General features: G+C 41.4%; 1 protein-coding gene across 2 annotated transcripts; it reads right to left on the reverse strand.

The window, feature by feature from the left end:
* On the reverse strand, window positions 1-27,476 carry LOC143048118 (uncharacterized). Of its 2 annotated transcripts, none has more exons than XM_076221606.1 (10): window positions 27,390-27,476; window positions 21,324-21,845; window positions 20,731-20,783; window positions 20,439-20,567; window positions 19,689-19,752; window positions 3,618-3,703; window positions 2,799-2,866; window positions 1,455-2,195; window positions 1,014-1,120; window positions 1-515 (listed from the first exon to the last, which is right to left on the reverse strand). In XM_076221606.1, the coding sequence occupies exons 2-10, from the start codon at window positions 21,781-21,783 to the stop codon at window positions 49-51; spliced, it is 2,175 nt and encodes a 724-aa protein (XP_076077721.1). In that variant the 5' UTR covers window positions 21,784-21,845; window positions 27,390-27,476; the 3' UTR covers window positions 1-48. The 2 variants fall into 2 exon arrangements, with proteins under 2 accessions (XP_076077721.1, XP_076077712.1); XM_076221597.1 differs by having other exon boundaries at window positions 1,014-1,123.
* Window positions 27,477-27,740: the final 264 nt, after the last annotated feature.

Genomic DNA, 27,740 nt, shown 5'->3' on the forward strand with positions numbered 1-27,740 from the left:
TATGTATATAATATATTTATTGAATAATTCATGTCTTAAAAATGATTGTTAGCCAAAATTCAGTTCTTTCCTAAATATAGCTTTCAAAGCATTGCAATAATATGGATTGATTTCAAGTTTATTTTGTTCACTTTCTTCTAATGTTTTGTAAAACTTCAGTGGATGAATTGGAATGAACTCCAAGGGTGAATGTCCTATATTTTCCATAAAGACAGGTATTAGTTTGCACATTTTCATATCGAAACGAAGTAACAAATGACGTAACGTTCGCACTATGTGTCTTAATAGGTTTGCACGTTCATAAAATCTAGTGATTAGCACAAAAATGTTTTTATATTTTAATAGCGGTTCGATGTCAAATACATTTCTTCCCGGAAGAAATATCGCTTCCTGTGTTTCGCCTGTAAGTCCAATCACTGTTGCCTTCAAATGATTTAGATATCTTTCTGCCAGTGCTCCATCTTCCTTTTGATCTGAATGAAGGATCGCCACGTCCGCAGTACTCACTCTTTTATCTGAAAGAATGAAAATACCTGATAACAAATCCCCTAGCACCAACCTTCATTTTCCCAATGAAAGTTTCAATTTCATGTTCTTATACCGGTATATCTGCTTTCTAAAACCTACTCATTCAATAGTCAGATATATTTTTGTCTAAATTGGCAGGTAATATTCGGTATTTGACATTGGAAGAAAAACGATTGCTTCAATCATTTAATAAATAAATGGGTTTTTTTTTATATTTTGATAATTTAGATAAATTAAAAATACGATGTGTTCACTAAATAAATCATTTTTGTGAGTATGTGCATGTAATTTTTTTTAGAAAATAAGTTCAACAACACTTAAAGGAGATGTGGTATGATCCTATGAGTGTGAATGTCCTTTTAATGTCTTTTGTCTGCTTTTTGAACAAATAGCAGTGGAAATAAATAAAGGAATAAAATTGCATGAAATATTGAACTAAAACAAACAAAAAAGATATTAATATATATATATATCTCATTACGTACTTGGACTATAAGGATTCGCATCTTCGTCGACTGAGGCGTCTTCTCTAAGTTCAACACCTAATGCTTGGTAACAAGTGCATTGTTTTCTTTCTGTTTTCTTTTTCTTTCTACTAATTATATAAGTAGGATATAGCAGTTAAATAACTTATTATAGCAAAGAAAATAAACCATAAGGTGCAATAGTTATTAAAAAAAAATATTCAAAATTAATTCTGCAACTTTGGAAATATCCAATTTTAGTGTTTTACATGCTCAACTATTCACTTAATATATTTAGGTATTTGAATTATTTTCTATAACTTTTATGATGTTTTTCTTGACTTTAAGCTTAAAAATCATTGGTTTTGTTCATTTTTACTGCTACTAAAACGTGTGGTTTTTGTTGTCTTGATAATGCCTTTGCCCTGATATTTTAAGGTACGTTTTCCTTTTATGACTTACATGTTTTCCTTTGAATCTGTGTGAAATGTTTCCAATCTTTCATTTTTTGATTTTGACAGTTGTTTCTCTACCCAGTCCCTCAAATCAAGTCCATGTCTTGGATTAGAAAAAAACAACTGGTGTTTTGTTTCATTGACAATCTGTTTAATTTCGATTGACAAACTTCGAAGAACAAGTCTGTTATCAGTAACATTCAAGGCATCATCGACTTCCCTTTTACATTTTGAACATCTTTTCATCTTAAGAGGTATTACAGACTGACTTTGATCAACTTCAACAGTCGATTCTAATTTAGACGGCTTTCCTTTTGAAGGATATGCACTGCATACTTTTCGATCTTTCTTAGTTGCAGCATCGTCCTTATGTTTCTTTCCAGGCCTATTTCTAGTTGAACACATTTCCCAAGACACATTTTTCTTTGCATCTCCATTTTTGGTAGCAATGTGTGGTCTTTTTTCGTTTATATTTTTGTAATCGTTTTTTGATTGTAGTTCTGTGATTAATGAATGTGCATATCGATGAGGTAAGGGAGGATTCATTGACCCGGATAAGATGGACTCCTGAGTGACGTTTATAACTGTTGATACTGTTTCCTGCGTAAGTTCTGGTCTAAGGTAACGAGGTTTCAGACGTTGATGTTGATGTAAAATTCTTTTTTCTCTACAGATATCATTCGCATGCGGAATCGATATAATCTCGTTAGGTTGATCAGCAGCAGAGTCAGATGGCTGTTTTTGTAACCTGAATAAAATTTATAGATCACGAGGATGATTAAACAAAATCATTGAGGATCTTAAAATTGACGGACCAAGTGTTTTGGGTTTTTTTTTTTATATTTACATAAACACTATTTATATTTCTGATACAGTTTAATTAACAAAACATTATAAGTTACTATTACAATAAAAAGAAACATTTGAATATATTACCAGCATGCTCGTCGACAAGATGCAGTATATTATTGGGACTCCCCACTTTGAGAATTTTTTCCAAAGACATCACGTGTTAACTAACAAATATCGAAGGTTCATCATGTCATTTTTATACCACTAGCTAATATTTTGAATGAGTTGAGATTCTTTTTAACAATTTGACTGAGTGAATTTGCATGGTGCATGATGGACATGCGACAATGCTTACCCTGTCGTCGCACCAGTCTCACTCCTTTTGGAGTACATGTGATTCCCTCAAGTTATTATTTTTACTGTGATTTACCTTATTCTAATCGATTTTGATTTGAACTTTGGAAAACTTCTGTAAGATTAATTTAAAAAATCATCTTCACTTGCATATAAAAATTACTTTATAATTCCAGGAATAACATTCTCATAATAATTTAGGTACCTGCATTGTGATTGTTCTTTTACTGTGTCTGTGTTAGACTCTGTTGTGTCTGTCGTTTGGCATATAATCTGGAAATGAAATCCAAACACATAAACTTGTGTGGTGTGAATCTTTATTAGTTATCTTTTTTAGGGAAAAGGCATTTCATCAATCTAAATCAAAAGATAAATAAATGCAAAACCGGCACCCATTTGCAGTACCACCTAAGGTTCTTTAACCCCCCAAATGTGGAATAATCAATGATTTAGACTATAACATTAACTGTAATTTCTTTGAAGCATATTCAAGTAATTTGTGAAGAAACATAAAACTTTGTATTCAAGGTGCAAACAATTAGAATGACAAATGTGAAATGTGCCCACTTTGAGACATAACTGTATATAATCCCTAGCATCTTGGAAGACACATCGAAACACTACCAAAGATTGATTTTTATTACACAGTTATATACCGTATTCCATTATATACGAGCAAACGAAAGTAAACCACATGTCGACAGCTGAGGTCAGTTTTATTAAAGATAAATTACCTACATGTCTTTTCTGGTTTTGGTTTGTTGTTATTTCATTGATGTTTACCCTTAATTTACTTTAATTTATTTATGTAAAATAAAGATTGATAAAAAATATTAAATGAACAAAACCTCAGTAATTTTAAAACTCACTGTGTATCTTTTATCTTTTACACACTCTGCGATGTCCCTTTAAACCGTATATTATTCTTTTCTACAATAACAATTATTTCAATTGCATGGTATCATAAAAGCAAAACAAAAAACCCTAAATAACCAACTTAATTAAAATTGTGCTGACTGAATACCTGATTTTTAAATGTTGATTTGTCTCCATTCAGTGCCTGTTGTATTATTTGGTTCCTTGGCAATGCAGTTTGAACAGCAGGTAGATCTGTAATATGAGACAGTATACTTTGAAAATAGATATTGATACATATTTGAACCATAAGATTTACGTTTTAGGTGAAAATATATAAGTTATGTATACTTCACGTTCTCCTGTGTGTAATTTCGCCTATTGCCTTTTGCTACATTTAAATGGCAAAATCAAAAGGTCAAACACTCCAAACGAATAGATAACAACTGTTATATCTTTTTAAAATATTCACTGGGAAAATATTACTTTTTGTACAATGATTGCTTTTGTTCTAAAAGTTTGTTTAAGGATAAAGAAAAATAATTACAAGACAGATGATAATTGAAAACGTTTCTAGATATACAGGTACACCATTACGGATGCCAATTATTTTTAAATCTTCATAATTTAAAACCAGGTGCTCCGCAGGGCGCAGCTTTATACGACCGCAGAGGTCGAACCCTGAACAGTTGGGGCAAGTATGGACAAAACATTCAAGCGTGATACAGCTCTGAATTTGGATTGTGATCAAATTTTTGACATTACATGGTTTTTTTTTACACAAAACAAATGTCAAGATTTTACAAATCAATTAAAGATTTCTTCTTCAAACTTTTTAAATCTAAAATTAAATAGTTGATCATGACACAGCATAGGTTTCTGACACAGAACGAATGTGGTCTAATGAACCTAAAAGTTTTTCTTTGCCTTTGAGCAATTCACTATGCTGTTGAATATTAATCCTCTCTAAAAAAATGTTTGAAGAAATTTTCTTTTTATTTATGAAATCTGAAATGAGAAAAATTTCAACCCCCCCCCCCCTTTTTTTCACATCCCCGTTTCCCTTTTTCCAAAACTGATATCAATTCAAATTTCTAATGGAGTTTGCAACAATAACTACTCTTTTAAATACATCATAAAATATTAAAATGTAAAATAAAGTGCTTGTTATCACTGAATGGTAAAGATTGGTTGGTAGTAAAAGTGAATATACATTGTTTATTGTATAAAACAATAAAAAAAACTTCATCAGCAACATTTTATATTGGCAAATTTCCAATGAAGTTATTTACATAAAGTTATTGGCAAATAAAAATAGAAAATGACATCATAGTCATGTCTGGCAAATGTCCAACATACATTATCTAAAAACATTTTAGATAAGATAAGGAAAAAAAGCTTCATCAGCAACATTTTATATTGGCAAATTTTCAATGAAGTTATTTACATAAAGTTATTGGCAAATAAAAATAGAAAATGACATTATAGTCATGTCTGGCAAATTTCCAACATATATTATCAACTACTATTCTATACAAAGAAAGATAACTCCAATTGAAAATTAATTGCTATTGCACAATATTGTGCAATTACATATTTCTTGCTATTGTGCAATTGAAAATTTCTTGCTATTGCACAATACTTGATATGGAATCCTGATTTGGACCAACTTGAAAACTGGGCCCATAATCAAAAATCAAAGTACATATTTAGATAAAGCATATCAAATAAGCCCAAGAATTTAATTTTTGTTAAAATCAAACTTAGTTTAATTTTGGACCCTTTGGACCTTAATGTAGACTAATTTGAAAACTGGACCAAAAATTAAGAATCTACATACACAGTTAGATTTGGCATATCAAAGAACCCATTTATTCAATTTTTGATGAAATCAAACAAAGTTTAATTTTGGACCCCCATTTGGACCAACTTGAAAACTAGGCCAATAATAAAAAATCTAAGTACATTTTTAAATTCAGCATATCAAAGAACCCCAAGGATTCAATTTTTGTTAAAATCAAACTAAGTTTAATTTTGGACCCTTTGGACCTTAATGTAGACCAATTTGAAAACGGGACCAAAAATTAAGAATCTATATACATAGTTAGATTCGGCATATCAAAGAACCCCAATTATTCAATTTTTGATGAAATCACACTAAGTTCAATTTTGGACCCTTTGGGCCCCTTATTCCTAAACTGTTAGGACCAAAACTCCCAAAATCAAACCCAACCTTCCTTTTATGGTCATAAACCTTGTGTTTAAATTTCATAGATTTCTATTAGTAGTAGGGCAAAGCCGATTCTGCCTCACACATGCAGAATCCTGCATAGAAATCCCCACCTCGAGGGCAAAATGCAAACAGACGGCATTCCTATTGAGTATAGGGTAAATACAAGAATTATGTCTTTCGTACAGAGCATAAGTCAGTCTCCACAGGAAAGTGGGGATAAGGACACCTTAAAGGGAAGGATGTCACAGGTTGAAATAAATAAAAGGATGGAATCCAATAGTGATAACATGGATCACTATCAGGATTTCTTTCTGGAGAATGAAGAAGATTTGGAAGAAAGCACCCCAGCCCCAACCCCTCAAAGGCAGCAGCAGTGCTGTGATGCCCCCAACCTGACGCAGATGGATGAGCATACCCAGATGTGTCAAAATTGCGGTGCGCAGTCCACCAAGCCGCGATTTGAGCATCAACCAGATGGGGAGCAGAAGACCACCTGCGGTTATCCACTGAAAAGGAAGAAGGGGCAGCTCTGCAAGAGCAAGCCCGGGAAGGATGGCCTCTGCTGGAGGCATAGCAAGCAACCACGCCAGCAGGAGGAGGAGATCATCCCAGTCGAGGGTAAGATGGTGGTCAAAGAGACCATGAAGACCCTACGTCAAATAGCTAAGGACGAGGGTCTGAGGGGGATCAGCAGGAAGAACAAGAAGGCCTTGGTGAAGTTCATCGAGGAGAAAACCGCCCGTAAATTTCCCCGCCAGGAAGTCCTCAGCAAGAAGCAGCTCAAAGCACTGGCAAAGAATCGTGGTCTCACCAAGTACTCTCAGCTCAAGAGAGACGATTTGAACCATTTGGTCGAAGAAGATATTAAAAACGCCCCAGTCGAGGATGAGATCAATGTCACCGATAGACGTCAAGCACTGAATGGTGTATTTGGCACGGTCGTTATCGAACCCGCGAAGCAGCACGACGTGGCCACTTTTCTAAAGGTAAGTCGAAGCACCGTCACCACAACCATCTCCGATGCGCTCGCCCAAAAGAAGGGATTGAAGGTGAACTTAGTGCTTCTAGCAGAGCTGGTGAAGACCGACCCAGCGACTGGGGAAAATAAATACGTCACTCCCTACTTTCAATCAGCCCAAGCTATCCTCACCCAGTCATCTGACCTTGAATTAGAAATCGACTTCATGATGGGGAAGGTCAAGGAAAATATGGCAAAGTACATGCGGGAAGGGAGTGGGTGGACATTGGGACACGTCGAGAACCTAGAAATTCACCTCAACCAATTCAACCCGCTCAAAGGGGCTTCCTTCATACCGACTCCATCAGCACTCGCGAAAAAGAAGGCCATCATCAACGTGCAGAACAAGGATCAGGAGTGCTTCAAGTGGGCTATCCTCTCCGCGCTTCATCATGAGGAGGTGGATCAGAAAAATACTAATCGCCCCAGTCAGTACGTGAAGTGGGAGGATGATCTAAAATTTGAAGGCATCGATTTCCCAGTCTCACTCAGGGCGATCGATAAATTCGAGAGGTGTAACGTAGATCTCAACATCAACGTTTACGGCTACGACGGGCTAAAGAAAGGCGAGGATGGGGAAGAAGATCTTCAGGTATATCCCCTCAGAATATCCAAAAATACGGGCATGCGGCACGTAGATCTTCTCTTCCAAACCAGCGATAGCAAGCAGCACTACTGCTGGATCAAGAGCCTTTCACGACTCCTAGGCTCTCAAATCTCAGAGCATGGTCACGAACTTTTCTTCTGCCGAAGATGCCTTAACCATTTTTCCAGGCAGGATATCTTGGACGAGCACATGGAATATTGCAGTCGGAAGGATGCCGTCAGAATCGTGATGCCGGAAGAAGAATCCTTCGTCGGCTTCCATAATCACAAAAAGATGATGAGAGTCCCCTTCGCGATCTACGCGGATTTTGAGTGCTTCACAGAGAAGCTCGACACCTGCCAGCCGGATTCATCACACTCCTACACGAAGGCCTACCAACTTCAGCGACCCTCGGGCTTTTGCTATCACATAAAGTACGCCCACGGCGACTACAAAGATCCGGTCGTCTACTGCGGAGAGGATGCAGCCAAGAAATTCGTGCAGTGCATCGAGGAGGAAGTGCGGGCCATCGCCAAACTATACAAGGAGAAAAAGCCTATGGAGATGACCGACGACGATAAGGCGAACTTCGAAGCAAGCACGCACTGCCACATCTGTGGGGATGCATTGGGAGGGGATAAGGTTCGGGACCATGACCATCTCACCGGGAAATATCGCGGCGCAGCACACAACCAGTGCAATCTGGATTTCCAGCTCCCGAAGCACGTCCCCATCTTTTTCCACAATTTGAGCGGATATGATGCTCACATCTTCGTCAAGGAGCTTGGATTCTCTGAGGGTAAGATCAACGTCATCCCCAATACCGACGAGAAATATATCAGCTTCTCCAAGCAGGTGGATAATTTGGAGATGAGATTCGTCGATTCGTGCAGATTTTTGCTCAGCTCGTTGGATAATCTAGCCAAGAATCTCACACCTGACCAATTCAAGACCGTGAAAGCAAGGTTTGGTGATCGTCACGAGCTGATGATTCGGAAGGGAGTTTTTCCCTACGAATATATGGATGGACCGGCCAAGCTGGAAGAGACTTATCTCCCGCCCAAAGAAGCCTTCTACAGCACGCTCTCCGGAGAGGATATTAGTGACGAGGACTACACGCACGCTCAGAAGGTCTGGGAGGCCTTCGAGTGCAAGACTCTGCGCGATTATCACGATCTTTATCTCGAGACCGACGTGCTTCTGCTGAGTGATATCTTCGAGAATTTCAGGGATATCTGCCAGACTCACTATGGGCTTGATCCTGCCAACTACTACACATCCCCCGGCCTTTCCTACGACGCCGCCCTCAAAACCACTGGGCAAAGATTGGAGCTTCTTTCCGATCCAGATATGCTGATGATGTTTGAGCAGGCGACCAGAGGAGGGGTGGCCATGATCTCTCACCGCTACGGCAAGGCCAACAACCCCTATATGAGCACGTACGACGCTTCCCAGCCCACCAAGTATCTCACCTACCTCGATGCCAATAATCTTTACGGGTGGGCGATGTCGCAGCCTCTTCCCACGGGAGACTTTGAGTGGGTGGAGCCAGAGGAGATTGGGGAGATCCTGGAATATTCCGACGATCACGAATATGGTGCCATGATAGAATGTGATCTCGAATATCCACAGGATCTTCACGACGCCCACAACGACTATCCTCTCGCCCCCCAGAATGTGGAGATCGACAAAGTCCGGAAGCTAGTGCCTCATCTAGGCAAGCGTGAAAAATATACGCTCCACTATCGAAATCTAAAGATGTATTTGGAGATGGGCATGAAGCTTACGAAATGCCGTCGGATCATCAGGTTCAAGCAATCCCCATGGCTTAAGCACTACGTAGATCTGAATACTGCTCTCCGCGCCAAAGCCAAGACCGACTCCGAGAAGGACTTCTTCAAGCTCATGAATAATTCGGTCTTCGGCAAAACAATGGAAAATATTCGGAAGCACGTCGACGTCAGGCTCGTCACCACCGAGAAGCAGGCCCTGAAGCTCGTGGCCAAGCCCAATTTCGATCGTCGCGTCGTCTTCACTGAGAATCTGGCAGCCGTCCACATGAAGAAGACGAAGCTGAAGTTTAATAAGCCGATCTATCTAGGAGCCTGCATCTTGGATATTTCGAAGCTCCTCATGTACGATTTCCACTATGGATTCGTGAGGAAGATGTACGGCGATAAGGCTCGGCTGCTTTTCACCGACACGGACAGCTTGGCCTATGAGATCCAGACCGACGATTTCTACAAGGATATTTCTCCACACGTCGAGGCAAAATTTGATACGTCAAATTATCCCATCGAGCATCCTTCCACCATCCCCACCGGCAAAAATAAGAAAGTCCTCGGGATGTTCAAGGACGAATGCGGCGGGAAGATCATGACCGATTTCGTGGGGCTCCGGGCGAAGCTATACGCCTTCAAGATGGACGACGGTCAGGCCACCAAGAAGGCGAAGGGAGTCACCAAGAGCGTCATCAAGCGCAGCATCGCCTTCGACGACTACAAGCGATGCCTTGAGACTCAGCAGGAGATCCACCGACCGATGAGCATCCTCCGCAGCCATCTCCATCAGATCTACGCCGAGGAGATCAACAAGATCGCTCTCTCCGCCAAGGACGATAAGCGCCATATCCTCCCGGACGGCATCAGCACCCTTGCCCACGGACATTATCGAATCACTCACGGCGCCCCGCACTTAAATAAATGAGTAGCATACGAGTGCATGACATCCTCCTCCCCCACAAGCCCCTCTCGGATGCAGAGCTCGAGGATGCTGCCTCTGCCCTGGGAATATCTCGATTCAGAGGAATATTCATGCGCGATGGCCTACCACCCGCCCCACGACCCATCGAATGTGGCATCCTGAATCACGACGACTTCCATGGCCCCGGCACGCACTGGACATGCTGGCATAAGCGCGAAGGACTCAAAGTCTACTTCGATCCTTACGGCCTGCCTCCGCCTGACGAGATGGTAGGCTATCTGCGGCCGGAGATTCGATATAATACCGATGAGCTCCAGCGGCGCGGCGACGTGGTCTGCGGACACTTTTGCTTGCACGTATTGAAGCTCCTTTCGGAAGGTCGGACGCTCGAGGATGTGATCTTCGGACTATAGATAAATGGATAAGTTTGGATCTCACTCGAGAAAGCGCATGCCCATCTGGCGGATGCTCCAGGATCTCGATATGAACGATAATCGGATCACCAGTTTGGGATTGCCGAGGGATAGCTCAGACGCGGTCACGAAGCGATGGGTCAATCTCCAGCTAAAGGATGGCGTGAAAGCTATAGATGAGCTAGAGGTGGAGCTTGGTGCGACTCAGAAATCCATCGAGGTAGAGAAGAAGCGTCTGGATCGCATCGAGAAAGAGATGGTAAAGTGCTTACCCACGGCTGGCGGTGAGATGAATGGTGATATAGATATGAGGGGGCATGCCATTCGAAATCTATCAAAAGGGACGGAAGCAGGCGAGCCAGTCACGAAAGGATGGTATCCAAAGAACTGGCAGGAGCTGGTTGCAAATATGCAGGTGAAGATAAACGCCGCAGAATCTAAATATAAAACCCTTGAAAATCAGATGTTCGTCAACCAGGAAAAGATTGATACCCTTGAGACTTTTATCAAGCTGAAGCATCACACAACTGATAGGGTCGGTCGGCGCTCGGTGAGTGATTTGACCGATTATGAAAGAACGATCGATGCAATCAAGAAAGTGCTCCCACGACGGGGCTAATCCTCTTTCAAGACTTTCTGGTCTCCCTTGATCGAGACCGGAAAGCCTGCTTGGATCATTGCAAGTCGGACTCCTTGATCCAGGAGTTGAATTCTTTGGGATACCCTCTCCACTTGACGTAGATTTCCTTCGTCCCTCCCCGGGTCCGCCGGCGTAAGACTTTCTCGATGCGATAGATATCCTGGTCGGTGCGCTGGAGCTCGGGCTCGTAGAAGGATCCCTTGATTTCCTCACCCTCGTAGTCTTTGAGACGATAGGTGGGCGGCTGCGTCGCTAGGGTCTGGGAGATGGTAAAGACCTCCTCCGTCCAGCGTGGAGTATATCCTTTCTCGAAGGTGCCCTTCTTCTTGGTGATTCGGACCTTATCGCCGACGTCGAATCGCCGTGGCTGCATGGGTGGGAGATCTCCGTAGAGATTCCAGAAGACCTTAGCCTCGTGCTCTTTCTGGCTGGCGGCGGTGGGGGTCATCTTGATGGATCGATGCTTGGTGGTATTATACTGGCGGACGAGATCCTCCAAGACGGGAAGGTAGGCTCGCGTGGAATTGGCCGAGAAGTATTTGAACATCTTCTCCTTCATGGTACGATTCCAGCGCTCCACCACGCTCGATTTCTCTTCATTCTCCGTGGAGTAGAGCTCGACGCCGTGCTTCCGGAGAAGATCCTTCATCTCGCGATTATAAAATTCCGTGCCCTTATCGGTCCATAGCTTCTCGGGCGTGCGATCCTTGAAGACGGTCCGGAAGGCATCTCTCACCGTGGCGCCTTTCTTATCCTTGAGCGGCACCAACCAGCCATACTTGGAGAAGACGTCGATGATGCTCAAGAGGTATTTGAAGCCTCGGTTATCGCGGGAAAAGGCGCTCATATCTACGAGATCGGCAGCCCAGGTATCATCCACCCCACCTACCACCACGCGACGCTTCTGAAATTTACGTCGGACTGGCTTATGCAGCTCTTCGGCTAGCTCATCCGACCACCGGACTTTTTTTTTTTTTCCCCCACGCCTAGTCCAAATCGTGCTTTGGTACCGATGATGGGTCTGACGATACCACGCTCGAAGCGCTCGCGTGCAGTGGGATTGGGGATGGCATCGAGGGAGGCTAGCATCGTCTTATCGCAGATCGAATTGCATGCGGCCGTATCCTTATGCTTGGCATAGCAAAGATCGTGGCGATAGGCGGCCTCATCGACTCGATTGATGGGCCTCGACCAAGGTTTGGGGGTGCCGTCGGCATTGAGTCGCTGGCTGAGTCTGGTCCCTGGACCGGTAAAATTATGCCCCGGCAGATGCATCTCGACGGGCAGACGATTGATCATCTTATTCATGAGTCCGGCGCCCCTCTCCGTCTTGATGAATTGCGACTTTCGCGTGCCACACTCGGCGCAGGTCCCTACCTTCCGCCGCCGCCGTCCGTCATCGCTCGTGATCACGGCACGATTATTCGTCTCCGTCTTCTTCTTGCACTTCAAGCAATACATTCCCATTTTATATAGATAAATGGACGTTGAAGACATTACCTACGATGAGCCCGCCGTAAGTCGTCGGCATAATCACTATCTCCTCCCGCAGCGATCCATCCGAGGTCTGATCATCGGGAAGTCAGACTGCGGCAAGACGACGCTGCTGAATAACCTCCTCTTGCGCGATGGGTGGCTCGATTACGATCGCCTCTACGTCTTCGGAAAATCGCTCCACCAGCCCATCTATCAGCTACTGCATCGGGCTCTTGGGAAAGGATTTTCGAAAGACGATATCCGCGACCTTCTCTCCATCAAGGATCGCTATCCCCACTCTTTGGTCGACGTGGTGCAGGCGATGAAGCCACCACCCAAGCCTGGCGGTATCGAACCCTTCTTCTTCGAGGAGGCGAGCGACGTGCCCGATCCCCGAGAGCTCGATCCCACCCGCAAAAACCTCATGGTCTTCGACGACTTGATGCTGAGCAAGCAGAGCAAGTGCGAAGACTACTACGTGCGCGGTCGTCATAATAACGTGGACTGCTTCTACCTCTGCCAAAATTACTTCAAGCTCCCGCGGCAATCGATCCGGGAGAATGCCAACTTCATCTGCCTCTTTGAGCAGGATGCCAAAAATCGCGATCATATCCGCCGGGACCATTGCGGCGATCTCACCCCGGCTCAATTCGATGCCCTATGCGATCACTGCTGGGCCAAGCCTCACGGATTCATGACCATAGATCTCACGAGCCCCAAGACGGCTGGGAAATATCGATGCAATCTAGACGATTTCTATCGAGTCTAAGATAAAGAATGGATCACTTTCAGGAATTTTTCCTTGAGAATCAACGGGACTTGGATCTGAAGAATGCTCCGGAGTCCCCACCACGACCACCCCCTGAATGCGAGCACCAGTGGGAGCGTATGCTTATTAATGGTGAGATCCCGGGATATAGCTGCAGTCAATGTGGTGCTGAAAGATATGCTCGCCGCATCGATGATCAGGATTTCGAAGGAAGGACCTATAATTCCCACTCCAACCGCCAACCTAAGCCGCCGCCCGGACCACCGTGCAGCATCAAGACCGTCCGCGGCCATCGGTGTACGCATCCCTCCGTATCGGGCAGTGATAAGTGCAAGAAGCATTTGAATCTTTTCCCCGAGGCATGCTATCGGTGTGGTGCTCAGATCGCTCGCGGCAAAGATTTGCGTCATATCCACGACGAGATTATAGCCATACCCAAATTTGCCATCCTCTGGTCGGGCGTAAAAGTGAGGATAGTGGGGGAGTACGATATTAAAACCGCGAAGAGAATCAGCCGCGAGCCCTACTGCTCTTTCGAGTGTCTCTTAGATGCGAAGTCTCCGTATGAACTTCCTCCACGCTGGCAGGCAATATTCAAACGCTAAGGGGCGATCCATCCCTTCGGGAATCCACGGTTTTTCATCCCGCTGAGGCAGGAAGCAAAAAGCATGGGAGAATGATCGATCAAACGCTATGGGGCGATCGATCCATCGCTTAGGGGCGTTCATTCCAACGCTATGGGGCGATCGATCCATCGCTTAGGGGCGTTTATTCCAACGCTATGGGGCGATCAATCCATCGCTTAGGGGCGTTGGCAATGCTATAAATAAATGACGTTTATCAAGATCACCGATCCCAAGCAGCGTGAGGCGCTTGCCAAGGACTTGCAGGAGACCAAGCGCAGCATCCAAGCTAGCGATATGCAGCGTCGCCTAGATAAGATCGGACTCAGCCGCGACCTTTCCAAGATATTCAAGCCCGTGGTTGAGACGCAAAAGGAGACCGCCTCCCAGATCACCAAAAAGATCGAAGATATCCCACTCGCTCTGCCCGCCCCGGTGCCTGCCCTTCCCCCTCCTCTCCCTGCCGACGAGGACGATGACGACCAACTTGCCATCGAGCAAGCATTGAAAACTAACCTCGGTCCGCGAGCCGCCCACTATCTCCAGCTCCGTATGACTCCCCAGGCCGACCATACCTTTGGATTGCGCGTGGAAGACGATACCATCATGATCGGGAGTCTGCCCGTCACCTTCGATGGAGACGATATCTTCGTCGATGGCGAGCGCTATAAGGGTACTCCCGGCCTATGGGAGCTTATGGTCCTGAAGCATCCCAAAGATTTCGACGTGGAGGACTTGCATACCTATGGCGATATCCTGCGAGCATCTAATGTCATGTATCAAGGCAACTCTGCGCTCTCGCAGACCCCCAAGGCCAGCAAAAGCCGTAAATGGAAAGAGATCGTCTCGTATATCTATAAGCAAGATAAGTATGGCAGCGGGGTGCCCACCGTCTTCCTCCCTAAATGCTTCAACCAGCTGCTGGATCGTCTCGATCTTTGCGCTGCCGCCTACCAGGCTGGGAATAATGGGGTGTGCAACGAAATCGTGGCCATCCTCGACGCCATGAGGAAGTCCGGTCATATCAGCAGGGATGAGTACGAGAAGCTACATCGAAAGCTCCTCTAAATAAATTTACGATGCCTTTATTAGTGAATCACGGATATCGTCGGAAGTATGCCGTCGGCGGACGAGGCCTTTTCGATACCATCGCCAATCTAGCCGGACGGGTGCTTACCTCCTCCGCCGCCAAGACGTTGGGTAGCAAGGCCGTGAGCGCCGCCACCAATGCAGCCCTGAAAGGCGTGGAGAAAGGTGCAAGCAAGGCGGTGGACCACGTCGTTAATCGAGTGACCCGCAAAAAGAAGCCTCAAGCACCACCCATCAAGTCCAAGAGGACCTCGCAGCAGCAGGCCCGTCTCAATAATCTCATCTCGGGCGGGGGCATCGCCACCATCCACGACTTCGTCCAGCGCTATAGATAAATATATGATGGCCGATATGCTCTCTATCACCGAAGGACTAACTTTCGATGAAAGTCTCCAAGAATATCAGGTTCACGAATACGAACCTCAAGCCGGGGCGCAGCTGAATAATGCCGGCGCAGAGATACGCATCAATATCGAGACTCAGGATCTCTTCCTCCATCCCGCCGAAAGCTATCTCTTGATCGAAGGCCGACTTCAGAAGAATGATGGCACTGCATATGCCGACGGCGATCTGGTATCGCTCATCCATAACGGTGTCATGTATCTCTTTCGTAGCATCAGCTACCGACTCTCCGGCCAGCAGATCGAGCACCTCAACGACCCCGGCATCGCCACCACCATGCTAGGAATGTTGACGTACCCCGACGATTTTTCCAAATCCCAAGGCCTCAACCAGCTATGGTTCAAAGATTCCACCACCGATGCCGAGGCAGATAACGTTGGATTCGCAGCGCGCCACGGATATATCATCACCAAGCCAGTCAATAAGGGATCCTTTTCCTTCTCCATCCCGCTCAAGCACGTCTTTGGCTTTGCCGAGGACTATGATAAGATCGTCTACGGATTCAAGCACGAGCTCTCCTTGGTGCGCGATTCGGATGCCAATGCCATCCTCCGAGCCGCCGCCGTCAACGACGTGGCCAAAGTAGTCTTGAGCAAGGTCTCGTGGTTCGTCCCCCACGTCATCCCGTCCGACGAAAAGAAGCTGCGGCTCTATAAGACCATCCAGAGCAAGACCAAGATCGATTGCGGATTTCGCATGAGGCAGTGCGACTCCATAGCCGTGCCCCAGACCTCGCAATTCCACTGGCGTCTGGCCGCTAAAAGTGGACGTGAGAAGCCACGATGGATCATCGTCGCCTTTCAGACTGAAAGGGGCAACGACCAGCTGCATAATGCTGCCGTCTTCGACCACTGCCGATTGCGAAATATCCACGTGACCCTCAATGCGGAGCGCTATCCCGCCGTGGACTTCAATGCCGGCTTCACCCAATGCAGGGTCGCCAGGGTCTATAAGGAGGCTGCCGAATTCCGCAAGAAATTCTATAGCATGGAAAGTCTGCTCAGCAATGGTGGCATCAATCCCTCCGACTTCATCGATCTCTATCCCCTATTCGTCATCGACGTGAGCCATCAGTCCGAGCGGCTGAAAGAGTCGACGGTGGATATCCAGATCCGAGCCGACTTCGAGCGCAACGTCCCTGCCAATACCCAAGCCTTCGCCCTGATCATCTCCGATCGAATCCTCCAATTCGAATCCGACGGCCAGAAGATGAGCGTCGTCTTCTGAGGAGGGTTAGATAAATGGATGCTTCACTTTTGCGGAAAATCGCCACCAATACCGAGCCCAAGCATGGGTTCTCCTTCATCGTCTCTGGGAACGATAGTCAGATCTTGACTCGCTTCAATCCACCCCTCCAGCTGCGCGAGGAGAAATCTTACGAGATGGCCCTCGTGAATCTGGAGACTTATTACTCCATCCCCAATATTCATGCTGGGAATAATTCCTTCCGCTACTCTCCCGACGATGGCGCCCACTGGTTTCCCATCGCACTGAGCACCGGCTCTTATGGCATCGACGATATCAATGATGAGATCCAGCGGCAACTGCGGCTCAATAAGCATAAGGCTAAGATCCTTCTCGATGCCAATCGCGCGACGCTGAGAGCGACCCTCACTTTAGCTAGAAATTATCAAGTGGATTTCGACGTGCCCAATAGCATCAGTTCGGTGCTTGGATTCGAGCGCCGGACGTATGCCTACGATCGAAGCACTAATGGCTACGCGGAAGGTGAGAATATCGTCAATATCATCAGCATCAATAGCATCCTGGTGAATAGCGATATCATCCACGGAAGCTACGTCAACGGCACCCAGCAGTCCACCATCTATAGCTTCTTTCCCGCGGTCGATCCAGGCATGAAGATCATCCAGACTCCCAAGAATCTGGTCTACTTACCCGTGACCCTGAGGACCATCGATCGCATGCAGACGTATCTGACCGATCAAGACGGTCGCCCTATCGATCTGCGAGGAGAGAATCTCACCATCCGCTTCCATCTGCGTGAGGTATAAATAAATGGATTATCAAGAGTACGGTCTCAACTTGACGAAAGGTCAGGCAGAGAAGATTCAGCGTGCGGCAAAGAACGGTTGCCCCGTGAGCGTCCGATTGTCGCATGCCAACCTATCCGGTAATCATAAGATGTTCCTCACTCGCCGCCAGATCCAGCGCATCGCCAAGCTCTTGCAGAGCAGTAAGGGTGGTATGGTCTTGGAGATGAGTCCGAAGCAGGTGAGGTATAACGTGCAGAAAGAAGGTGGATTCCTCCCCATGCTCGCAGGTCTCGCCTCTGCTGCGCTACCCATGCTAGCCAAAACCGTGCTACCTGCTTTGGGCGTGGGCGCATTGAGCGGTTTGGGTAGTGCTGCCATCCAGAAGGCCGTGGGATCTGGATTATATCTCAAGAGGGGTGGAGAAGTATGCTGCGTGAAACCTCGGGGTTGTGGTCTGTATTTGAGCCCAGACACTTTGCCCAATACCTACGGCGATGGATTGTACTTGAAGAGCGGACGTCAATTCTACGATGGTAAGGGGCTGATCTTAGGCCCCAATAGCCCATTTAAGAGTATCCCCCTGCTCGGCATGCTCCTATAAATAAATGACCGATGACGTGGATGCTAAACTCGAGGATTTCCTGGAGTCCGAAGTTCTGAAATATGCCCGCATGCTTCGGATCTATAAGCGACTCGATAAGGTGGTCTCCATTGTCCAAGCTGCGGCCTCCATAAGCAGTCTGCTACTTACCAGCGGCACCATGGGATCTGCTCTGACCGGGGTTGGTGTCGCGGCGTCCCTCCCTCTTGGATCCCTCGCTTGCCTGTGTGCTACGACCGCCCTAGTGCTCTCGCTGATCGTCAAGCGAATCACCAAGAAGAAGAAGAAGCATCATGATACTCTCCGCTTGGCCAGATCCTACCAATCCCAGCTCCCGGGTGAAGATGGTGCCCCTGCCGTCTGCCTGAAGAATTACTACGATGAGAAAGATCAGTTGCGCCGACCTTCTACCACTTTTAGTGAGGACCTTAATGCGCATGCGCCGTAAAAACACGCCTCGTCACTCCGCTACGCTTCGCTCCGCTACGCTCGAGGCGCTAAATAACCAAAAAAAATTTCCCATCCAGCTCTTTTGCCGGATGGGAAATTTTGTACCCCAACCCCCAACTTTTTTTTTTTCATCCTCACATCCTCACCAGGTCGTATGAGAGGTATTGCTGTTGAGATTTCTTGCTCAGCTTGAATCCCGTGCTCTGGACGAAAGCTCCTTGCAAGGGACCCTTCTCTTTGTTGAGCGTGGGGCAGGCCCATACCTTGATAGTCTCCCCTCCTCGATTTTTTAGAGTGAGAATTTTGCTTTTGTTTTTGTCAAATTTTCCATCCACTTCCACCACCTCCAAGATCTTATAAAACACCTCGGTGGGTATGTCCCTCCATTTGAGAGCTTCCTGATTCTGCTCCTTTACTTTCTCCTGAAGGGCGTCCTCGCTGGGAAAATCCTCCATGTTGACGAATCCATTATGTAAGAAAGTCATGATTTACCCTATACTCAATAGGAATGCCGTCTGTTTGCATTTTGCCCTCGAGGTGGGGATTTCTATGCAGGATTCTGCATGTGTGAGGCAGAATCGGCTTTGCCCTACTACTTCTATTTACTTATACTAAAGTTATGGTGCAAAAACAATGCTTATTTGGGCCCCTTTTTGGCCCCTAATTCATAAACTGTTGTGACCTCAACTCCAAAAATCAATCCCAACCTTCCTTTTGTGTGCATAAACCTTGTGTTAAAATTTCATTGATTTCTATTTACTTATACTAAAGTTATTGTGCAAAAACCAAGAATAATGCTTATTTGGGCCCTTTTTTGGCCCTTATTTCCTAAACTGTTGGAACCAAAACTCCCAAAATCAATCCCAACCTTCCTTTTGTGTTCATAAAACTTGTTTCAAAATTTCATAGATTTCTATTCACTTAAACTAAAGTTATAGTGCGAAAACCAAGAAAATGCTTATTTGGGCCCTTTTTGACCCCTAATTCCTAAAATGTTGGGACCAAAACTCCCAAAATCAATCCCAACCTTCCTTTTGTGGTCATAAACCTTGTGTTAAAATTTCATAGATTTCTATTCACTTTCACTAAAGTTAGAGTGCGAAAACTAAAAGTATTCGGACGACGACGACGACGACGACGACGCAGACGACGACGCCAACGTGATAGCAATATACGACCAAAAAATTAAATTTTTTGCGGTCGTATAAAAACCTATTACTTTAATCTGTATTTTTATATCTACCTAATTTATGTTTCCAAATATGATAAGAATTGGTGTCCTCTGGAGGCTCTAGCGTTTTACCGACCTAATAAAATATAAATTGTCATTTACAAAACTTTTATAAGCTGGTAACGATTAATAGCTTGACATAAAATATATCATGTAAATTTCTGTGTTATTCTTAAGACAATATGTAACAGCCGGTTGTTTTAAGCTGTTTTTGTCGTTTTAATAATGTCTAATTGGCATACCTTTCTCATCTCTCTTAATTACATATATTTTAAGTTTTTCTGTGGTTGATAGGGAATGAAAATTCACCACTATTTCTGCAAAAGTCATGTCTTTTATAGTAAAATCATGGTTTGTTATAGAGTGGTGTCTGTTTTGATATATAGGTGGCCTTCGGCTGTCATCTGCCCATTGGGTTATTTTCTCTTTGGTATAGTCCCCATTTCTTTTTTTAATTTTATGATATATAATAACATTACGTTCGATCATTTACGACTGTATTGTGAGAGGATCGTGGTCTCTTCAAGTTAATTTTTAGTTGCAGTCCAGATTTCTTGTCCTTCATCCATTACTGGGTGCTTTGTTTTACTGTTTGTCATGTTTTCACCAATGAAGTTATGACCAGGCATTGTTCGGGAGGTAACTAATAATTAATTGAATATTCGTGAATATGAAGAGAAAGGAAAACCACATTATAAATTCCATCCGACGAATGATGGCATTTTAACACATTAAAGTATATTTAAAATCAATAAAACTTACACGGGTCAGCATTTTCTTCAGCTCGTTCAGTTTGACATACTCTTTTTTATTTTTTATTTCTAATTCTTGTATATCTAATTCAGTAGTCATGGTTATCTGTTTAATTTCTGAATTTGTGATTCCTTCTCCCTGTGATTTAATAAAAGAAAAGTAGAATTAAATCATAACTGTTAACAAAATGTCTTAAACTGAACCGAGGCAAAATAAGATCGTGTTTTCATAATTCTATGTTATTTTAATACAAAACCATCATCAATAAAGATTGATAGAACTTTAAATAAAAATGTCTTACGTTCCTTTGTAGTTCATTCAGTTGTCTCTGTATGTCATCAATGCTTGCTTGACCTGTAAGAGTTATTATAAGAATAATATGTATTATGCATTTCTTTATAATAAAAGCAGGTACTGCTATACAAATGCTCATAATTTTTTCTTCTTTGAGTTATCATCTAACTTTGATCTTAGCATTTCATGGACAGATGTGTTGCATGCATTCAAAATTGTGTTACTAATGACAGTATATATCCTGTTATATGAAAAACCCATAAATCCGAAAAAATGAAATATGTATTATATAGTTAAATTAAAATGATTTCTTCATACTACGGAATAACTAAATTCTTGTTTTTCTCTGCAAAGTCCCTAAACTTGTCCCCATAAAAAGTAATTGGATGGTGCACCAAAATAATGAACATGTTGCGGTGTGATGAAGGTTCTGTAAAAGTGCCTTTAAATTGTATTACTGGTCGTAGTTGTAGATTGTCTCGTCTATGCTAGATACGGAGACATAGGATGAATATCGCGGCTAAGGAGACACAAAAAATGCAAAAACAAATGTTGATATTAATTCATTGAGGATATTTAGTATTGTTAATTGATCCTTACCTGCAAACACGACAAAACCTTTGTCGCGTATGTCACAAAACCTTTTACGTAAACATCCTGGTCTTCTTAGATGATTCTCAATACTATCGGCTACATCACAGAATTGTTTAAAATAAGAGTCAAACTCATCCCTAGTGATATTCGTATTTGGTAAATGAGATAATTTGTTTCTGATTCGACATAGAGTGTCTAAATGTGAATTAATGGTTGTTTCTCCAAACAAATATTTCAAAATCTTTATCGAAAGACTTAAATCGAATTGTTCATAACCTTTCTGTGGACTTTCGAATATATAAATTTCTTCAATCTTGCTGAAAAATGTTCTCCCTCTAATAGATGCGTACCAATCAGGAAGTTGTGTGTGATTCATTAAGGATTCCAGACGATCTCGCAGTATCTCTGGGAATACATCTATCGTTAGTTTATTAAGAATGGGTAGATACATGTTATACTCTTCCATTGTAACTTTGTCTTTTTATCGTCGTTATTCTGAAGAATTTCTCAAACTTGTATGTGCAAAACCTGAAAGTAGAATTCATAAAATTCATACAAAATTTGCTGTTCCATTCTATTCAGTAAAATGATCTGGGTTAAAGTTTAATATAACTGATTCAGCTGACTCTGAAACTTTAATCGTTGCAAAATATGAAATAGTCTAACTCTTTCCTGACATTGCAGATATATCATAGTTTCAACTTATTTTCTTTTATTACAACCAATTTTGTGTCATTTATAACCCTTTAATTTTATATTTTATTGATGTGCTGCATGGAAAGAAAGAACGAAACTAACTGTTCCTCACTCAAGATGATAAAACGAGCAACTATAGCAGTATCTAAATGGCGATTTATACTACAAATAAGAAGAAATGATATGCTTTCCAATGATATTTATCACTATAAAACAATGAAATATTTCAACAAAGAAAAACAAAATGGCATATAGACAAAGCACATCAACAAAAAATGAAAGACCAGAGCACAAGCCATTGCTGAGGGGGGCAAGGGGGGTCCCAATAACAGCAAAACAGCAAATTGATTTGGCTCATAACAGATAACAAGGAATTAAAATGGACAAAAACAGATAACAGTAAATGAAATATTAAAATAATTCGGTCTTTGACAAATCAGTATTTCTTATTACGGATATAAATCTTTGTAATGCATTCCATTTTCTATGACTTTTCTAGAATGTGTTAAAATTACTACTCAATATATTATAACATTTTTTATACGCTCGTTTACGGAACGTATTATGGTATACTGTTGTCCGTCTGTTGTCAACATGTCGGATATTAACTCAAAAACTCTTTAACCAATTTGCATTAAACCTTGGAATATTGTTTATATCTATTGACGTGAGCTCCTTTTTTTTTTTTTTTTTTTTTTATAAATTTTAGATTTTAAGTTTCTTGGTTATGGGTTTTTTTTCAATAAAATTTATGTTTTTTTCAGTTTTCAGATAATATCTCAAAAATGCTTTCACAAAGCAAGGAATTTTGGTGAATTGTTTATATCTATTAACATGAGGTCACTTTTAATTTTTATAAATTTTAGATTTTACGTTTCCGAGGTAACGGGTTTTATTAATTAAAAAGGGGGGATTTTCCAGTTTTCAGACATTAACACAAAGAATGTTTTCAGCAGTTCTCATGAAACTTTGCTGAAATGTTTATATCTATTGTTGTAAACTCCCTTTCGATTTTTATTAATTTTAGATTTTATGTTATTGAGTTAAAGGATTTTATTCATTAGAAAAAGGTGGTATTTCTAGTTTTCAAAAATAACTCAAAATTGCTTTCAGCAGTTCTCATAAAACGTTGGTGTATTGTTTATATATATTGACTGAAGCTCCGTTTGTTGCTAATAAAAAAAAATGACCTAAAAGAGTTTGAATATTCTGACTTTTTTTAAATGACCATTTAATGAGGTGTGTGATTTTTTCTTAATAAGACTATGAGGCAAAGTGGTATATAGGGTAGAAAAAACAAAAGCACCAATTATAAGCATGCAATTTATCAAGTACTTCGAACGAATTTTGACACTCCAAAAGCAATTTATTCCACCATTTTCAAATGCCTTATTTGAACAATTTTTTATCAGCTGAGGTTTTTGATTGTACCAAGTGTACTTGTAAGTAGAATAATAGTTTAGTAGGGAAACAATGGCTTGAAACGAAATAAATCTTTGTTTGTAATGAGTTATGTGCAGCTTCGGACCCAAGTACATGGTTGGAACTTTCATTGTACAATGCATTTGGTCCTGCTTTGAAAAGAATCACAGAGCTGAGTCTATGTACCATGTTATATAAAAGGTTAAGTGGTTGTTAGGACCTAGTCCTTAATTGAGATCCTTGTCAGATATTCCTGGCCATATGTTTTCCTATTTGTCATATTAAGAATTGTTTTAATTTCATATGTTCGTACGGGAAACAAGGAACATTATTCTCATACAAAAAAATAAGATAATTCTGCATACACATTCATAAAAAATGGAATTTATTACAAAGGATAATCATAATAGTTATCAAAAGTACCAGGATTATAATTTAGTACGCCAGACGCGCGTTTCGTCTACATAAGACTCATCAGTGACGCTCTTATCAAAATATTTATAAAGCCAAACAAGAACAAAGTTGAAGAGCATTTAGGATCCAAAATTCCAAAAAGTTGTGCCAAATACGGCTAAGGTAATCTATAAGATATACTTGAATTGTCCTGGACCTCCGATGATTTCTGAGATGGGTATATGTTAATGGAATCCTTCTCTGAATACGGGACAAACATATTAGTAGTGGTAGACCCCAATGTCCAATGATCTTCAATTTATACCGAATATTGACTGTCAAAAAAAATGCTAACATTCCAATTTTCAATAACAGTTAACAGCAAATACATTATCACAATAACAGATAACAAAAAAACTAAAAGCCAAATAACAGCTAACAAAGAATAAGACAATAACAGCTAACAGCAAATATATTTTCAAAATAACAGATAACAAAGAATTAAATTGCCCCATAACATCATAACAGTTAAACCCCTTGCCCCCCTCATTGCTGGGATGCATAACTACAGGGCAGCCACGCCGAAATAATATTACAATAAATGGACTTAAAAGTGAAGGTTTATAATTTACAAAGACAAGTATGAGAACAAAATTACAATTAATTAAGAAGATAAACAACGTCAGAAACTACAGTATATACTTGAAGGATCTCATCATTGGAAATAGTCACTTTTATTCTAGAGCCAGTTGTTGGATTTATAGGGGTTATGTCCTTATCATATAAATATGATGGTATGATAAAACCAGATGCTCCGCAGGGCGCAGCTTTATACGACCGCGTATGTTGAACCCTGAACGGTTGGGGCAAGTATGGACACAACATTCAAGCTGGATTAAGCTCTAAATTTGGATTGTGATTAAATAGTTGACACAGCATAGGTTTTGGACACAGAATGAATGTGGTCTAATGAACTTAAAATATTTTTTTGCCTTTGAACAATCACTATGCTGTTGAATATTAATCCTCTCAAAAAAATGTTTGAAGAAATTTTCTTTTTATTTATGAAATCTGAAATGAGAAAAATTTATATCCCCCCCCCATTTTATTTTCACATCCCCCTTTCCCTTTTTCCAAAACTGATCTCGATTCAAATTTCTAATGGAGTTTACAACAATAACTACTCATTTAAATACATCATAAAATATTAAAATGTAACAAAAAGTGCTTGTTATCACTGAATGGTAGAGTATTTTAATTTATCAGTTGGTAGTAAAAGTGAATATATATTGTGCATTGTATAAAACAATGATTTAAGTTGATTCAATTGATTCAACTACTATTCTGGACAAAAAAAGATAACTCCAATCAATTGAAAATTTCTTGCTATTGCACAATATTGTGCAATTAGATATTTCTTGCTATTGCGCAATACTGTGCAATTGAAAATATTTGCTATTGCACAATACTGTGCAATTGAAGATTTTTTGCTATTGCACAATACTGTGCAATTGAACATTTTTTGCTATTGCACAATACTGTGCAATTGAAGATTTCTTGCTATTGCTGAATACTGTGCAATTGAAAATTTCTTGCTATTGCACAATACTTAATATAATAATTTTGGATCCTGATTTGAACCAATTTGAAAACTGGGCCCATAATCAAAAATCTAAGTACATGATTAAATTCAGCATATCAAAAAAGCCAAAGAATTCAATTTTTCATTAAAATCAAACTTAGTTAATTTTGGACCCTTTGGTATTTAATGTAGACCAATTTGAAAACGGGACTAAAAATTAAGAATCTACATACACAGTTAGATTTGGCATATCAAAGAACCCCAATTATTCAATTTTTGATGAAATCAAACAAAGTTTAATTTTGGACCCCGATTTGGACCAACTTGAAAACTGGGCCAATAATCAAAAATCTAAGTACATTTTTAGATTCAGCATATCAAAGAACCCCAAGGATTCAATTTTTGTTAAAATCAAACTAAGTTTAATTTTGGACCCTTTGGACCTTAATGTAGACCAATTGGAAAACGGGACCAAACATTAAGAATCTATATACACAGTTAGATCCGGCATATCAAAGAACCCCAATTATTCAATTTTTGATGAAATCAAACAAAGTTCAATTTTGGACCCTTTGGGCCCCTTATTCCTAAAACCCTGTTGGGACCAAAACTCCCAAAATCAAACCCAACCTTCCTTTTATGGTCATAAACCTTGTGTTTAAATTTCAAAGATTTCTATTTACTTATACTAAAGTTATGGTGCGAAAACCAAGAATAATGCTTACTTGGGCCCCTTTTTGGCCCATAATTCCTAAACTGTTCAGACCTCAACTTCCAAAATCAATCTCAACCTTCCTTTTGTGGTCATAAACCTTGTGTTTAAATTTCATTGATTTCTATTTACTTATACTAAAGTTATTGTGCGAAAACCAAGAATGATGCTTATTTGGGCCCTTTTTTGGCCCCTAATTCCTAAACTGTTTAAACGAAAACTCCCAAAATCAATCCCAACCTTCCTTTTGTGGTCATAAACCTTGTGTCAAAATTTCATAGATTTCTATTTACTTAAACTAAAGTTAAAGTGCGAAAACCAAGAAAATGCTTATTTGGGCCCTTTTTGGCCCCTAATTCCTAAAATTTTGGGACCAAAACTCCCAAAATCTATCCCAACCTTCCTTTTGTGGTTATAAACTTCATAGATTTCTATTCACTTTTACTAAAGTTAGAGTGCGAAAGCTAAAAGTATTCGGACGACGACGACGACGACGACGACGCAAGACGACGCGGTCGTAAAAAAAAACACCTAACGGAAGTGATTATGCTTGATTTTCTTAATCCTATAAGTTGTGTTCTGGAACTGGCATGTCAGTAACTACTAGTATCCCCTTGTTAATGTATGTATCATTATCAGTTTGCTTAGTGATTTTTTTCGTGTTTATTTATTCTTTAGGGCTAGAAACATGGTAGTTGGTTGAGATCTAACAAAACATGTGTTTCCCAGACGCATTTTTGCACCTGTCCTAAGTCAGAAACCTTTGTTTGTCTTGCATGCTCTTTTATACAATACATTTACATGTTTCGGAGTTTAGAGTGACGTTCATTGTCACTAAACTAGTGCATATTCTTCTTTAGGGACAAGCTTAACCTCCGGTTTAAGAGACTTCAGATTTTTAAAAATCTTTGTACAAAAACAAAATATCGTTTAAATAGAAGTGGATCGTCGGAGGCATTTGAAGACATGCTGCTACCGAATTCATCCTTAAAAATATACGCAGGCGCACTAATTCCATCAAGATTGTAAGACGTTTTGGTTAATGTTCTATTTCCATGTATGAACCATAAACTTTTAAGATTATATCGAGGAATATGCAACATCAATGTCAGAAAATTTGCTGGAACGAGATGGAATGGATTTCACAACATTATGAAATACGGGTAACCCATTTAATTGATGGATTGATATACACCACAAACTAAAACAGATTTTTCATTCTTTTAAAATTTTCTGATTTATGTAAAAGCAACAAAAAAATACTTACTTAAGTCTATCATCGCATTCATGTCCAACAAATATAGTGATTTATTCCAACGGGGAAATAACCGGAAAACAAACATAAATATTGTGGGTGTAAGACTGGTTCCGTTACACTGTATTGTATGTAAAGAAACAAGTATACAGCCAGCCATAGTTTTCTTTGTACGAAATCGAGTCTTTATGTTTATTTTCCGCTGTTCTTCTTTGTTTAACATATATTTATTAAGATATAATAGGTATAAGAAATAAGAGTCAAACTAACTTTTAAAATCGTACTTTATTATACAATAACCTTTTTATCTTTCGATTGTTTTGTAAAATGGTAGGCAATATAACCGACCCTGTTTAATGATTC

This window comes from Mytilus galloprovincialis, chromosome 1 (assembly GCF_965363235.1).
Source record: "Mytilus galloprovincialis chromosome 1, xbMytGall1.hap1.1, whole genome shotgun sequence".
Classification (NCBI taxonomy): Eukaryota; Metazoa; Mollusca; class Bivalvia; order Mytilida; family Mytilidae; genus Mytilus; species Mytilus galloprovincialis.